Source organism: Lepus europaeus, chromosome 10, assembly GCF_033115175.1.
Source record: "Lepus europaeus isolate LE1 chromosome 10, mLepTim1.pri, whole genome shotgun sequence".
NCBI classification, from domain to species: Eukaryota; Metazoa; Chordata; class Mammalia; order Lagomorpha; family Leporidae; genus Lepus; species Lepus europaeus.
Window position 1 is genome coordinate 3,665,533 of NC_084836.1, and position 16,923 is coordinate 3,682,455.

The window sequence follows — 16,923 nt, forward strand, 5'->3', positions numbered from 1 at the left end:
TTATCTGTCTTCCTCCTCTAGACAGGAGCAGGGACGTTTGCTTTGCACACTGGTACATCCCAAGCACCTAAAATAGTTTCTTATCCAGAGAGATAGTCAGTGAATACTTACTGAATTAAAATATTTTACAGATAAGGGAATCATCTAAGTAAGTAGAACTGGGATGAGATTCAAAACACTGTCTCCAGAATGAATTTCCTTCCTACTTACACTGTGATTTTTGTGGTTTAGCAGATGAAACTACAAACAATTATGAAAAATACAGTATATGATAGTCCTGTGAGAAGAGGGGTGTTTTGTGTAGGGAGAAAAACAGAAACAGTGCACAGCAGGAATTACTTTTAAAATATTTGTCTACTTGTATAATTTGTATTACATTATAAAGCTATACATTGCTTTCTGAAAATATACATTGCACCTTTTACCTATGTATATGCTGATTTCTTTTAGAATAACTTGATCTTTACACATTAAATTCTTCAGTACCCATATCACAGAGCTCTCCGTAGCCCTCCATTCCTCTCCATACCACCTCCAAACAGGAGTCAGAAAAATTCTTCCTCATATAGTTATCCATTGTCCTTAATATATATCTAAGGGCTTTTATCAGATTGCATAAAAAATACAGCTGGGGGCCAGTGCTGTGGCGTAGTAGGCTAAGCCTCCACCTATAGTGCCAGCATCCCATATGGGTGCCGGTTCATGTTCCGGCTGCTCTGCTTCCTATCCAGCTCTCTGATTATGGACTGAGAAAGCAGTGGAAGATGAAGATGGCCCAAGTGCCTGGGCCCCTGCACCCACATGGGAGACCTGGAAGAAGCTCCTGGCTCCTGGCTTCGGATTGGCCCAGTTCTGGTCGTTGCACCCATTTGGGAAGTGAACCAGTGGATGGAAACACTGTGTAATTTTGCCTCTCAAATAAATCTTTTTGAAAAAAATTTTAAGATTACAGTTAATAGGTTGGTTCTTCTAGACTGGAAGTTCCTTTTTTCTTTTTTTAAAGATATATTTGAAAGAGTTACAGCAAGAAAGGGAGTGACAGAGACAGAGATCTTCCATCCACCGGCTCACTCCCCAAATGGCTGCAATGACCAGGGATGGGCCAGACCAAAGCCAGGAGCCTTGAGCCTCATCTAGGTCTCCCACATGGGTGCAGGGGCCCAAACACTTGGGCCATCCTCCACTGCCTTCCCAGGTGCACTAGCAGGGAGCTGGATCAGAAGTGGAGCAGCCAGAACTCAAACCTGTGGCCACACGGGATGCTGGCATTGCAGACAATGACTTAAACTGCTGTGCCACGTACCAGCCCCAACAAGAAACTTAAAAGGCAGGCTTCATAATCATGTCCATTGTAAACTTTGCACTTAGTAGATGTCAGTAAGTGTTGGTCGAATTGCTGTTGTCTTGAATACAAAGAATAATAAGAAATAATGCATCAGGATGGAGAAAGAACTGTACCCAATCTTAATTTCCCACAGGACTGAGGACTTCTTCACATGCAGGAGGCTCTGCAATAGATCTCAAGATCTCTGGTGCTGGGCAGTAGTTGGTTTTCTCAGACAAATAGCAGGATCAGCTGGCATGTCAAATCCAACTTGTGTAGCTAGTCTGATTACCCAGCTGTGTCCAACAAAACACCCAGGCCCTGACACCTCCCTGTGGGATGACTGAAGAGATGGGACCCATGCCTTCTCTTCTCTTGTTGGCCCTGGCGTGACCCAGACCCTGGGAATGGAGAATAAAGGCAGAGACAGGTCTTCTTTGGTCTTGTTTTTTCCAACTCTGAATAGAACCCTTAAGTGATATAAAAGACTTCAGTACAAGCACTATAATTTCAACATGGGCAAGTTCCTTCAGAACAGGAACTGTGTCTTGCTCATTTTTCTAACTCATATCTGCCACAACCAGATATTCAGTGACTTTGTGTGATAAGTAAAACAAGGTAATTACCTTAATGGAATGTGTTTGTCCATTTCTGCTTGAAAATTGTGGTATTTCTTCTTTCCTTGGTGTGCTGCTTTGAAAAAGAATTGTGTTTTATTTTCATACACACCTGATTTTAGATTATGTAGCAACAGAGACATTGTTTCCATAATGCACAAGATGAATCGGGAATATGAAAACAGGAAACCGGTTGCAGGTTACTAGAGTATTTGAGTTTAGTGGTAGGGTGAACAGAGCAAGAATTTTGTCAAGTGTGCCCTTCATGAGCCTGTTAGTTACCCTGCAGGTTCCTGTATTATTGTAAGACTAAGTCACTCTACCGTCATTGCTTATTTAAAGGTCTTTGAGGGCAGAAACTCTATCCTGGTCGTTATTGTACCTGTAACACCTATCACATAGTAGCTAGTGGATAAATGTTTGTTGAATGAATCATTTTGAGAGAAAAAGAAACTCTATAGATGAAAATAATTCTCTTGGAGTTTGAAGTTACCATAGTGAAATTGCTACAGATTAAATATCTAGCAAATGGTGGAGTCGGGATCAAAGCCTGATCAGTGTAACTTCAAGGCTTTATACTAAACTGCCTTTTCGAAATTAAACTTTTTTCCTAGTATTTCTATATAGGGCATGCATGTGGCACAGTGGGTTGAGCCTCTGCTTGCAGTGCCAGCAGCCCGTATCAGAGTGTTGTGTGGCATCCTGGCTGCTCCACTTCCAGTTCAGCTCCCTGCTAATGCACCTGAGAAGGCAGCAGGTGGTAGCTGAAGTGCGTGGGCCCCTGCCATCCGTGTGAGACCCCCAGGACTTCCTGGCTCCCGGGCTCCTGGCCGAGCCTCCTCCTTTTCTCTTTGGTGCTTTGCCTTTCAAATCATCTTTTAAATTTCAAAATATTTTCATGTAATTACATTTCTCTTATTTCAAATTTACACACTTGATAAATAGTAAACTCAGCATGGAATTTTGTTGGTTTGGAATTACTGTAATTGAATTTAAGTTTCATTTCCTGTCTTAGGGAAATCTGAAACAAATAAAAGAACAAATAGAAGATCATAAAAAGCGCATAGAGAAGTTGGAGGAGTATACAAAGACATGCATGTAGGTAGAGTAAACCCTCACAGCTCTCCCTCATAGCCCTGTGCGTTTCTGTTCTTAAGATGACTGCTCCCACTGTGCTGTGTGTTTTCAGTCCTCCCTTATTTTTCATTTTATTGTGGATTACTAGAGATGATTATACCTAACTGCATAAGAATCAGTAAAATATTTAAATTTTGAAAATAAAAATATGTAAGTGTGATGAAAATAACTCCCTGTTGGTACAAATACTGACTATGTCATGAAAGCTGATGCAAACACTTGATGCTGAGGACTTCTCGTGTGGCATCTCCTGATTACCAAGCTCATGCTGATGACTCTGGCTTGAGTTATCTTTTTTGGTATCTGAAAATATGTACATTCTGAATCAACAAATGGTGACCTAAACCTCTTGTGCTCAAGTATAGTGTTATGTTTATTGAGTTGTGTCTTCCTTTAACCCCTTAATCTAACAAGCAGCAGACTCTGTTAGTGACAGCACTGTGGCATTTCTTGGCAGTGCACACAGGAATATTTGTGTCTGATAATTCCTGAATTCTGTTTCTGCTTGCTGTATGATTTTGTTCCTGTTGTGTAGTGATTGCTTGAAAGATAAAAAACAGCAAGAGGAAACTCTATCGGATGACATTGAAAAAACAAAGCAGAGAATGTCTGAGGTCAATGAAGAACTGAATCTCATTAGAAGTGAACTGCAGAGTGCCGGGATTGACCACCACGAGGGAAAGCGCCAGCAGAAGAGAGCCGAAGTCCTGGAGCACCTGAAGAGACTCTACCCAGAGTCTGTGGTAATCAGGACGGGCAGTTTGGTTTAGTCAGTCCCTGTTCGGAGAAAAGATGGCTTCTCATTTGGATTGGAAGTATTCCTGATATAGTCATTCAGACTTACTTCAGAAAGCTTTAAGTTTTGTGTTTGACAATTTATATGTATATTTATAATATAACAGTAAATAATTAGAAATGGAAATAATTTCCAGTATGTCTGTAAATAAGTAATTATTGAGGAAAACCACTGACATGAACACAGCACCCAGAAAATCCAAGTTATGGTCAGTTCTCCAAAGCACATAAGTGCTGTGAAGTAGTCTGATTTTCCAGACATATGTCCCAAATCTCATGTACTAAAATAGCTTCAGTTTTTTAAAGAATGTGTTTCCAGCAGACGTAATTGGCATAATTTTGTGCGCCCAATATTGCTAGTGTATTTCGTTAGTCAGACTAGGAAGATGTTTCCTGGGGCTTGGCCCCAGCCTCACAGCCTTATTATCTCCTTTGGTGTTAGGGTTCTGGCTGTCTTATCTGACTGTCTTATCACTGCTGTTAGCAAACAGTCCCTCTGTGATGATCATTTCAACATTTGACACTGTGAACCATTGGCCTGTTTCAAAGCACTTGCCATTGGCTCCACATTCTTGTGGTCTTCCTCCTACCTCTCTTTTCAGCACTTTTTTGGCTTTCTGCTCTTAAATGTTGGTTTTGACATCTTAATGATAGAGGAGTAAGGCTGATTCATAGAATCTTATTTTCCTAATTCCTCACAAAATGACAAAAGCTAGATTAAAAAAATAGTTTAACAAACAGTCAACCTAACACCATAGCCTTCAGAAAACAGTGATAGTCAAGGACTAAAAATAATAATAATAGTAATTTAAGTATGGCATTGATTACTTTTTAAAAAAATATTTATTTATTTGAAAGGCAGAGCTATAGAGAGACAGAGGCAGAGAGAGAGAGAGAGAGAGATCGTCTATCTGCTATTTTACTCCCCAGGTGTCCACAATGGCTGGAGCTGCAACAATCAGGAGCCAGGAGCTTCTTCCAGGTCTCCCACATGGGTGCAGGGGCCCAAGCCCAAGTACTTAGGCCTTCCTCTACTGCTTTCCCAGGCCATAGCAGAGAGCTGGATTGGAAGTGGAGCAGCCAGGACTCGAACCAGTGCACATATGAGATGTTGGCACTGCAGGCAGTGGCTTTACAGCTACGCCACAGTGCTGACCCCAGCATTGATTATTCTTGATTCCATAGAAGCCAAACTGACTAATCCATAGGAATTCTCATCTAGAACCCCTTAATCTAACAAGAAGCAAACTCATGTCTGTTTGCTTTCTCTTCTAACCAGAGGGAGTTAGATTAGAAAACTGGTGAATCAAGGAACATGAACCGTGATACTCTCTAATGGAAGTGAAGGCCCTCATTAACTTCAGAGGCTGCTTTGGAGCCCTCCTGGCAGAATGGGGTTTGTTCTCCCACATTGTGGGTATTCATATAACACTCAGAAGGGACTGCAGAACTTAGCTATTCCAAAAAAGCACGTTCTTCCGGAACTTCAGGTGAGCTCTCACTTGCCCCTGTCTTCTATGCTCTTAGGTGATAGGAAAATGGATAGAACAGGAAATACGTTTTCCATCAACTGTTGCTCAGTGAGATAACCTTCTCAGTTCTGTGGGAAAAGGATTTTTTTTTTTTTTGACAGGCAGAGTGGACAGAGAGAGAGAGAGAGAAAGGTCTTCCTTTGCCGTTGGTTCACCCTCCAATGGCCGCCACGGCCAGCATGCTGCGGCCAGCGCACCACGCTGATCCGAAGGCAGGAGCCAGGTGCTTCTCCTGGTCTCCCATGGGGTGCAGGGTCCAAGCACTTGGGCCATCCTCCACTGCACTCCTGGGGCACAGCAGAGAGCTGGCCTGGAAGAGGGGCAACCGGGACAGAATCCGGCACGGCACCCCGACCGGGACTAGAACCCGGTGTGCCGGTGCCGCAAGGCGGAGGATTAACCTATTGAGCCGCGGTGCCAGCCCAGGAATTTTTTTAAAAGATGCCTGTCACATCCAGTAAAAGATCTCAACCGAGCTGTCCACACTGAACATACACAAAGTGAAAAGAATCACTGGTGGTGTAGAGCACGATAATAAAGAGAGCATCAGAGGCCAAGACCCCAGTGTGGAAGGCTACAGAACAAATCCCCCATGAGCTTCGTGTCGGGGATAATTTGAATTCATAACATCAGATTCAAATACGCAGTAAAACAAAAATATGAAAAGGGAGATTTAGAAGAAAACAATAGCAAAACTTTTTGCCACATATTTACCCTTCATTCACATTTAATTAATAGTGTAGACGAATAAGTTAGAAAAAGTGAGGAACACTAATAAAAGTAGCCAGGAATGGGTTACCCAGATAAAAATAAAATTATTGCCCCAAAAGAAAAGCCTGGGATAATCAAAGATGAATAGAGAAGAAAGAGATTTAAAATATAATAAATATGAAAGATGATCCATCATAAAGAAATTGGTATTCCTGAAGTAGAACCTAGCAAATAGCAGTAAGACCAAAGGTATACAATTAAATCTTTAGACATTCTAGAGACTGTTAGGATTCAGACATTTTCTAGAAAGGTTTTTGAACTTCATTCTAAAGAATTCTTGGCCATTCTTCTGATCTCAAGTTAAATTATAGTTCTTCATGGGAGGTATTCCATGGCTTCTTGGGCCACGTTTTCCCTATTACGTACTCTCAAAGCTCCTTATACTTTGACAGTGTCTCAGTTTTGTACACATGTAATTATTACTCTTTTTTTTAAAAAAAAAAAGGATTTGTTTAATTTATGTGATAGGCAGAGTTATAGGGTGAGGGGCACAGAGAGAGATAGATCTTCACTCCTCAGATGGTTGCAACGGCCAGATTTGGACCAGTCAGGAGCCAGAAACCTCTTCCAGGTCTCCCTCAGGGGTGCAGGGGCCCAAGCCCTGGGCCATCTTCCACTGCTTTCCCAGGCGCATCAGCAGGAGCTGGATCTGAAGTGGAGCAGCTGGGACTCAAACATGGGATGCTGGCATCACAGGCAGTGGTTTCACCTGCTGTGCCACAACACCAATTATTACTCTTGACTTTCTTCCTTATTTGACTGAAAACTGTATGAAGTCAAAGAGTATCTGTTTTGTTAAGTAATGTTTATCCAGTGTGTAGCTCAGTACTTGTTTATTGTAAGTGATAGCTTATTTGTTTAATAATAAAGTAATGAATATTTAATTAATATTATTTTATAACATTTTAATAGTTGGGTAAAGCTAGTCTCTCTTCACTAGTTTTTTAAATGAAGTGTAGGGGCTGGCACTGTGGCACCGTGCATTAAGCTGCCTACTGTCATGCCAGCATACCATGTAGACAACAGTTCAAGTCTCGGCTGCTCCATTTCCGATCTGGCTCCCTGTTAATGTGCCTGGGAAAGCAGCAGAAGATGGCCCAAGTCCTTGGACCCCTGCACCCATGTGGGAGAACTGGGGGAGGCTCCACGCTCCTGGCTTCAGATCGGCCCAGTTCCAGCTATTGCAGCCATTTGGGGAGTGAACTAGCAGATAGAAGATCTCTCTGGCTCTCTGCCTCTAACTCTGCCTTTCAAATAAATAAATCTTTAAACAGATAAAAAAATGAAGTGTGATACACCCATCTGGACATTTCATAATGATGTGTAGATTCATTTAAGTGAGACTGTTACTGAATTATGGTATGTATCATTTTATAAAGTTAGTTTTTGTGCTGCTTTGTTACATTAGTAAACTATGAGTTATATATGTTCTTTACTGATAAATTTCTCTTTCTCTTTTTTGAAACTTGCCAAGTTTGGAAGACTGCTTGACCTGTGTCATCCTATTCATAAGAAATATCAGCTTGCTGTTACTAAGCTTTTTGGCCGGTACATGGTTGCCATTGTTGTAGCCTCTGAAAAGGTAGCAAGAGATTGTATTCGATTTCTGAAGGAGGAAAGAGCTGAACCCGAGACATTCCTTGCTCTAGATTACCTTGATGTAAGAAATTTGCAGTGTTTGGTATTTAATAATGATAAACCTTGTCTGTGATGCCAGTTAGTCATTTGAATAGCTAGTGTTGATGCAGTGGCAAGGAGAGAATATTACCAGATGGCTGCTCTGTCTTGACAGCGTGCCGTTTCCTCCTAGTCTAGTTTTATGATGGGGTTACAGCTGATAAACTCATCCTATGAGATATTTTAAAGTCAGGAATGCATTTAATACCTCTAACCTGCTGAGCCTCAGAGCTTAGCAATCCAGTATACTGTAGAGTACTATGTTTACCCTCGTGATCACAGGGCAGAGGATCCTGCTGCATATTGCTATCCCAAAGATCAAACACTTTTGTACCGTTGTGATGTTGAAAAATCTTACATCAAGCCAGTATAATCAGGGGATGGTTTGTGTTTAGTCTAGTGTGCCAGCTTTTGGTGGCACAGGCTAATATTTGAACTTTAAAGTATGTATTGAGACTCCTTACTATGTCCAGAGTCTGAATTCTTGAGACAGGAAATCGTGATTGCTGTCCTTGGGTGGGTATTTCATTGTCTCCAGGAGTCGGGACTTCCCTGCAGGCAGTGTGCATAGTGGTGGAGAGCACCTGCCCTGAAGTTGGACTGCGTTCTGCCCAGTTCTCAGCCCTGCTGCTTTTTTTTCTTTTAAAGATTTTATTTATTTGAGAGGTAGAGTTAAAGCAAGAGTGAGAGACAGAGAGAAGGGTCTTCCTCCTGATGGTTCACTCTCCAAATGGCTACAACGGCCAGAGCTGAGCTGATCCGAAGCCAGGAGATTCTTCCAGTTTTCCCACACAAGTGCAGGCCCAAACATTTGGGCCATCTTCTACTGCTTTCCCTGGCCATAGGAGAGAGTTGGATTGGAAGAGGAGCAGCCTGGACTAGAACCGGCGCCCATATGGGATGGCAGCACTGCAGGTGGAGGATTAACCTACTGCACCACAGTGCCAGCTCTCTCGGCCCTACTTCTCATTCGCTTCTGTGAATGTGTTGTTGATTTTTCTGAGCCTCAGTTTCTCCATCTCTAGGGATCAGTCTGTAAAGCCCCTGGCACAGCAGCTGCACAGAGGAGGGGCTCTGCAGACGCCAGCTGGTGTTACTGGAGGCCAGACCTGACTTCTCACCACCACCTCCTACCCTGATTTGTCTGTCAAACTTCTCGTGTAATTCCTCCTTTGAGATTTTTTTCAAGCCAAACAATTAAAAAATTGCACACAGCGGAGCCAGTAGGTTAAACTACTACCTGTGAGTCTGGCATCCCATATCTGGTTTAAGTCCCTCGTACTCTGCTTACCATCTGGCTTCCTGCTGATGCACCTAGGATGGCAGCAAAAAATAGCCTAGGTACCTGGGCCCTCGTCACCCAGGAGAGAGACCAGGATGGAGTTCCTAACGCTTGACTTTGGCCTGGCCCAGACCCAACTGTTTTGTGAGTGTGGCCACTTGGTGAACCACCAGATGGAAAATTCTTTCTCTCTCTCTCATTCACTCATTCACTCTCTGTCACTCTGCCTTTCAAATAAATATTTTTCAAAATTAGAAAATAATTAAAATCTTATACAGAAATGTATCAAACATAAAGGGACTACTTCTGCCCTCCTCCCATATTCCCATTCCTTGATAGTACTTTAGATTGCTTCCATACACTCAACCTACATAAATATATGTTCCCAAGGATTCAAGGGCCTTCAAAAAGTTAATGGTAAATATACATTATGAAGAAAACTGGGCATGAATTTCAGAATATTCTGTACCAAAATAAACTTTAAAAAAATATTTATTTATATGAAGGAGTTGGAGAGGAAGAGACAGATAGAAATCTTCCATCTACTAGTTTACTCCCCAAATGGCTGGAGCTGGGCTGGCTGGAAGCCAGGTGATTCTACTGGGTCTCCTTCATGGGTGCAGGGTTCCAAGGACTTGGGCCATTCTCCATCGCTTTCCCAGGCACATTAGGAGGAGCCGGATTGGAAGTGGAGCAGCTGGGATTTGAACCGGTGCCCGAATGGGATGCTGGTGCCACAGGCAGCAGCTTCACCAGCTATGTAATAGCACTGGCCCCCAAAGTAAAATTGTAATTCCATCTCCCACAATCTTTTTGAAGTACCCTAATACATGCACACTGACTTGGAATACACTTTTTGATAGTGTAGACCCAACCTAAGTGATGTCTCATGTCTGAGGGATTTCCTGGTCATTTGAGTCTAAGTGGCTGTCTAAGTCCCATGCTGCTGTGCTGCTCTTTGGCATGTATCCAAGTGGGTACAGTTTTCAACCAGATTTTACGATTTTGAGAGTGTAGAGCACTTCTCAGCATTATTTTGCCCTAACTAGTTAGTAACAGAGTTAAATCTAAAAATTACACATTCTGGCTTTGGATAAAGTTTTGTTTTGTTTTCTAATTATTTATTTTGAAGGGTAAAGAGACCGACTTACCTCCCATCCATGTTCATGTCCCAGTAGCCAGGGATGGGCCAGGCCAAATCAGAGAGCTGGGAACTCAGGCCAGGTCTCTCAAGCTAGAACCAAGTACTCTGAGCCATTATCAGCTGCCTCCTAGGATGTGTGTTAGCAGGAAGCTAGAAGCAGAAGCAGAGCTGGAACTGATAGGAGATTCTGGTTTCCCAAATGGCATCTTAACTGCTTGACCAAATACCCACCCCTGGTTTTTAAAGTATTAATAATCCAATGGCCCACTCCTGGTTCTTTCAAAAAATTACATGAGCCAGTGGTGGACTATGGTTCATCATGTTTTTGTCAAACTTGTTACATATAAGAGTATATTATTGGCTGGCGCCGTGGCTCAATAGGCTAATCCTCCACCTGCGGCACTGGCACACTGGGTTCTAGTCCTCGTCGGGACACCGGCTTCTGTCCCAGTTGCCACTCTTCCAGGCCAGCTCTCTGCTGTGTTCCCGGAGGGCAGTGGAGGATGGCCCAAGTGCTTGGGCCCTGCACCCCATGGGAGACCAGGAGAAGCACCTGGCTCCTGGCTTCGGATCAGTGCGCCAGCCATGGTGGCCACTGGAGGGTGAACCAACGGCAAAGGAAGACCTTTCTCTCTGTCTCTCTCTCTCACTGTCCACTCTGCCTGTCAAAAAATTAAAAAAAAAAAAAAAGAAAAAGAAAAAAAAGTATATTATTAATCTGGCTGTCACGTTTACATTTTGTGAGAATTTAATAAGCATTGGTTATTTTAATGTAACTGATATACCAAGTATTTTGTACACCTTTCAGATCAAGCCGATCAACGAGAGCCTAAGGGAGATTAAAGGCTGCAAGATGGTGATTGATGTCATTAAGACTCAGCTTCCTCAGCTGAGGAAGGTGACGCAGTTTGTGTGTGGGAACGGCCTTGTCTGTGAGACGCTGGAGGAAGCACGGCAGGTGGCATTTGGTGGGCCTGAAAGACGGAAGGTGAGGAGGGAGCCTGGAGCCACACTTCTGGATACGCTGCTGCAGTGTTTATGTTAACAAATGCTTGTATGTGCTTTCATGTGTTCTCCTTTATAATGAAAACCAATGGAGAACCGAAGTTAGTTATGACGTCAGTAGTTCCTGTGATGTTCAGTTTTTAAACTGAGAGTTCTTCTAAATTTTGATATCCATACATTGTTTTTCATAATTTGCATGTCCCATGAACCTTATTTATTTATTTAAAAGGTACAGTGTTAGGGCCGGCGCTGTGGCACAGCAGGTTAAAGCCTGACTTGCAGCATTGGCATCCTGTATGGGCACCCAGTTCAAGTCCCTGCTGCTCCTCTTCCGATCCAGCTCTGTTATGGCCTGGGAAGGCAGTGGGAGATGGTTTAAGTGCTTGGGTCCCTGCACCAATATAGGAGACCCGAAAGAAGCTCCTGGCTCTTGGCTTTGGATTGGCGCAGCTCTGGCCATCACAGCCATTTGGGGAGTGAACCAGTGGATGGAAGACCTCTCTCTCTCTCTCTCTCTGAGTCTCTACCTCTCTCTCTTTCTCTCTAACTCAAATAAATAAAATAAAACTTTAAATAAGTAAAAAGCAGAGTGTCAGATATCTTCTGTCTTCTGGTTCACCCCACAAATGAATACAACAGCTGAGGTGGGCCAGGCTGAAGCCAAGAGCCAGGAATCCCATCCAGGTCTCCTATGTGGGTGGTAGGAACATGAGTATTTGGGCCATCACCTGCTGACTTCCCAGGCACATTAGCAGGATGTTGTACAAGAACCAGAGGAATGGGACCAGCTCTGTGGCATAGTAGGTTAAGCCTCTGCCTGCTGCTCCTGCTTCTCTATGGGTGCTGGTTCATGTCCCAGCTATTCCAGTTCTGATACGGTTCCCTGCTGATGGTCTAGGAAAGCAGCATAAGGTGGCCCAAGTGCTTGGGCCCCTGCACTCACGTGGGAGATCCAAAAGAAGCTCCTGGCTCCTGGCTTTGGATCGGCCCAGCTCTGGCCGTTGGGCCATTTGGGGAGAGAACCAGTGGATAGAAGACTTCTCTCTCTCTCTCTCTGTCTCTCTCTCTCTCTCTAACTGCCTCTCAAATAAATAAATCTTAAAAAACAGAGGAGTTGGGACCAGCACTTCTGATGTGGGATGCAAGTGTTCTAAGCAGCAGCTTAAGCGGCTGCACCACAGTGCTTACCACTAAAATGAGTTTTTAAAGTTTATAGCATTTCCCAATATAAATCATATTTTAGAAATCAAATTTGTAATAATAATACTCTAAATATTCTAAATATAAAACTAAAAATCTAAAGCTAAAAATTCTAAATAATACTCTAAATATTCTTGCTGAACCTTGAATTTTCCTTATATTTCTCTATATAGTATATATGTTTTTTGGATAACAGGAAAGATTTTAAGAGCTTATTTTACATTGTGAGTTAATTCATATATAACTTATTCGTGATACTAAGTAACCATTCACAAATTATTTTATATCTACAAGGGGTCTTTTTGAAGTCCCCCTTTTTGAAGTTCATAGAAAATGTGTAATATGAAAAAATGCATGAATTTCAAAATTTTTCTGCACCAAGATAACTTTATCTTTTTAAAAAATATTTATTTATTTATTTATATGAAAGGCAGAGTTAGAGAGAGGTAGAGGCAGAGAGAGAGAGGTCTTCCATCCATTGGTTCACTCCCAAATGGCTTCATTTGAAGCCAGGAGCCAGGATGTGCTAATCTGAAGCCAGGAGCCAGCAGCTTCTCCCCGGTCTCCCACACGGGTGCAGGGGCCCAAGGGCTTGGGCCATCTTCCACCGCTTTCCCAGGCCACAGCAGAGAGCTGGATTGGAAGAGGAGCAGCTGGGACCAGAACCGGCACCCACATGAGATGCCAGCACTTCAAGCCAGGGCTTTAATCTGCTGCATTGCAGCGCTGGCCCCAGTAAACTTTATCTTTTGAATCTATTTTCCATGAACTTTTTGAAGTGACCTTATATAATTATAATTTTTATTTATAATCTATGAAACTAAATTTTTCTAGAAAGCAGTCAAGACACATTATACATAAATGGTAGCCCCCCAAGCACTGTACAGTCACTTGTCCAAGGCCAAATGTGCATTCTATTTTGAAAATCTTGACCTCTCTCGTATTTTCCATCCACTGGTTCACTCCCAAAATGGCTGCAATGGCTAAGGCTGGTGCCAGGCTGAAGCCAGGAGCCAAGAACTTCTTCTGGGCCTCCTACATGGGTGCAGGGGCTCAAAGACGTGGGCCATCCTCCACTGCGTTCTCAGGCACATTAGGAGGGAGCTGGATCAGAAGTGGAGCAGCCGGGACTTGAACTGGTGCCCATATGGGATGCCTGTGCTACAGACAAGGAGCTTTACCTGCGGTACTACAGCACTGGTGCCCTCCCATCACATTTTTCAATGGCTTCCAAAGAGACCCATGATCTGGTCTGCTACACTCATCTCTCAGTTACTTCTTAATTCTTCTGGGAATTCCAAGTTGTTTGATGTCCCTTCCTCATCTGATCCTGTGGTACGTGCACACTGACAGTCCATTATGCATCAGTGTCCGGCCCCCACTTGCATCACTGCCCTTTCTGTGTAAGAGCCTTACACTGCCTGCTTCACGTCCCCCTCCTGATAGACCTTGATTTCTTTGTGGCAACAAGGGGTGGCCATTGAGGGTAAATGGCAGTCACTTGTGGCCTGCCAGGAAAGTTTCTTAATAGAAACGTTTACTGCTTCTCTCATCTTCATTTTTGAAACATAGATGTGGAGGATAAAACTCTGGGAGTCGTCTTGAACGCGATGACTTTGAGGATTCCTGTAAGACATGCTGACAGATACATACACATCTCTGGTGATGCACACTGTGGTTCTAAGATGTAGAGGACAATTTAGAATCTTCTAAGTAGTGAGTCCAAGTGCTTCCTCAGCTTTCATTCCATAGAGATGTGCTTTGGCAGACAGAAGCAGTATGATCTGAAAATATTCCAGGAGAGAGAGAGAGCCTGCCTCTCTGTCACTTTCTTTTTCTTTTTTGAAAGGCAGAGACAGACACAGATCTCCCATCTGCTGTTCACCCCCAGAGAGTCCACAACAGCTGGGGCTGAACCAGGAGCTCAGTCAGGGTCTCCCACATGAATGGCAGGGACCCAAGCACTTGCACCTGGTGCCTGCCAAGGGTGCGCCTCAGCAGGAAGCTGGAATTGCTAGTAGAGCAGGGACTCAAGCCCAGGCACTGCATGACGGGATGCAGGCATCCCAAGCAGCATCTGAACTGCTGCACCAAATGCCCGTCCCTCACTTTGTGTTTCCATGTGGAAGTTGGAGGAGTGACCCGGTGTGTCGGCAGTGGTCTTCCTGGGCAGGGAAAGTGCCTGACTACACTGGTTAAGTTGCCGAGCCCTGGCTCCTGGGCTCAGGCGGAAATCTGAAAGATTCCCTTCCAAGAACCAGTGCGATCCTGATGAGGAAATCCCTGTCACTAGCGCTGGGGGGACCTTCCCCAGAGTCTTCCAGAAAATGATGAGAAATCACCAGGTGCTAAGGCTGGTAGGGCAGCAATATCAGAGAAGCAGCCTGGGTTCTAGTTAACCACAGAGCCACCTACAAACCCTGGAGTGCTGCGTGCGGAGGAGGATGAACGGAGTGTTCTGTTACATGTAATTAATCTTAACTGGTGCCTGGAGTCGGGTACCTACTGCAGACTTTGCTGCCGAAACCCCCTGATTCTGTGCTTTCAGATTACTCTGAGTCTGTCTCTACTGTCTTCTCATGACTTCGTGATAATGGGTTTTTTCTTACTGATTCCCTGTCAGCACCATTTTCCACTCCCACAGGGTATACTGTCTCAAATACAGCAGTCACACAGGCACAGAATCTCTGGAAAGAATGAACGAGATTCTGATGGGCTTTCTTTTGGTCAGCTTACATTATATGTGAGCTTCAAAGGTGATCTCCTGCTTTGAACAATTTAATGAGAAACATTTGTGGAATGTTGAGAATTGATTTCACTTACTTCATGAAGCATGGCTGTAAACCTCAGCTGTGACCGTACCTTTACTTCATTCAGATGTCTGTCTTTGTCTCACATCCACTGTGGAGACTGATGTTTTGATATTCTAAAGTGTTAAGAACATTTTCACAATTATCATTGATATGTATGTCAGATCCTTCAAAATACAAGATCATGTGATATAAATTATTCGGTACTTTTAGTTTCTGCTTTTCATCATTGTGTATTTTGGAACAGATACACAGCTTATTTTAAACCTTTGTAATTGCTGCTGATTGTTGCTAAGGATTGTGTTGGGCTTCAGTACACAGGTTTTGTGGTTTATTGGGTGGTGTCGCTTCGTAGACTAGATGTTTTATTAGTAAATTTCAGTGAGTGATTTTCCTCATTTACAAACTCTCAGCTATTAGAATTGCTACATAGGTCCCTGACTTTTATCTTTATGTACATTTCTTCAAGATAAAATATTTTTAATTTTACAGACAGTAGCTCTTGATGGAACACTGTTTTTGAAATCTGGGGTGATCTCTGGAGGGTCAAGCGACTTGAAACACAAGGCCAGATACTGGGATGAAAAGGAGTTAAAGAATATGAGAGACAGAAGAGGACTGCTAGTCCAGGAGCTAAAGGTAAAGCCGTGTCATAAGTTTTTTTTAAGATTTATTTATTTTGCTGGCACCATGGCTCACTTGGTTAAACCTCCACCTGCGGTGCTGGCATCCCATATAGGCACCGGGTTCTAGTCCTGGTTGCTCCTCTTCCAGTCCAGCTCTCTGCTGTAGCCCAGGAGGGCAGTGGAGGATGACTCAAGTGCTTGGGCCCCTGCACTCACATGAGAGACTAGGAGGAAGCACCTGGCTCCTGGCTTCAGATCGTTGCAGTTCTGACCGTAGCGGCCATTTGGGGGGTGAACCAACGGAAGGAAGACCTTTCTGTCTGTCTCTCACAGTCTGTAACTCTGCCTGTCAAATAAAAAAAATATTTATTTTTGAAAGAGTTAGAGGAAGAGAGAGTTATCTTACATCCACTGGTTCATTCCTAAGATGGCTACAATGGCTAGGGCTAGGCCAGACTGAAGCCAGGAAGAAGCCAGAACCTTCTCCTGGGTCTCCCACATGGATTCAGGTTCCCAAGCACTTGGGCCATCTTCCACTGCTTTCCCAGGCCATAGCAGAGAGCTGGATCAGAAGTGGAGCAGCAAGAACTAGAACCAGCGGCCATATTGAATGCCAGCACTGTAGGTGGCAGCTTTACCTGCTACACCACAGTTCTGGCCCTGTGTTATTTGTATTTTAACCACCAAATTTTCAAAAATACTCTTGAGACCACATAAGTTACAGCTAGGTTCTGTGTAGCATAATTTTTTTAAAAAAAGATTTATTTATTTATTTGAAAGGCAGAGTTAGAAGCATAGAGAGAGAAGTCTTCCATCCACTGGTTCACTCCCCAAATGGCCACAACAGCCAGGCTATGCTGATCCGAAGCCAGGAGCCAGGAGATTGTTCCAGATCTCCCATGTGGGTATAGGGACCCAAGGACCTGGGTCAACTTCTACTGGTTCCCCAGGCCATAGCAGAGACCTGGAACAGAAGTGGAGCATCCAGGTCTTTTTTTTTTTT

At 43.5% G+C, this 16,923-nt stretch overlaps 1 protein-coding gene across 2 annotated transcripts in view; it reads left to right on the forward strand.

Annotated features, from left to right (window-relative positions):
- Positions 1 to 16,923, forward strand: part of SMC1B (structural maintenance of chromosomes 1B) — a 77,649-nt gene that overhangs the window by 28,724 nt on the left and 32,002 nt on the right. For both annotated transcript variants that reach the window (XM_062201915.1, XM_062201916.1), the window contains exons 8-12: positions 2,957 to 3,039; positions 3,614 to 3,821; positions 7,651 to 7,836; positions 11,088 to 11,267; positions 15,787 to 15,933. In XM_062201915.1, coding sequence (XP_062057899.1) covers positions 2,957 to 3,039; positions 3,614 to 3,821; positions 7,651 to 7,836; positions 11,088 to 11,267; positions 15,787 to 15,933 — 804 coding nt within the window. The remainder of the gene's footprint in view (positions 1 to 2,956; positions 3,040 to 3,613; positions 3,822 to 7,650; positions 7,837 to 11,087; positions 11,268 to 15,786; positions 15,934 to 16,923) is intronic.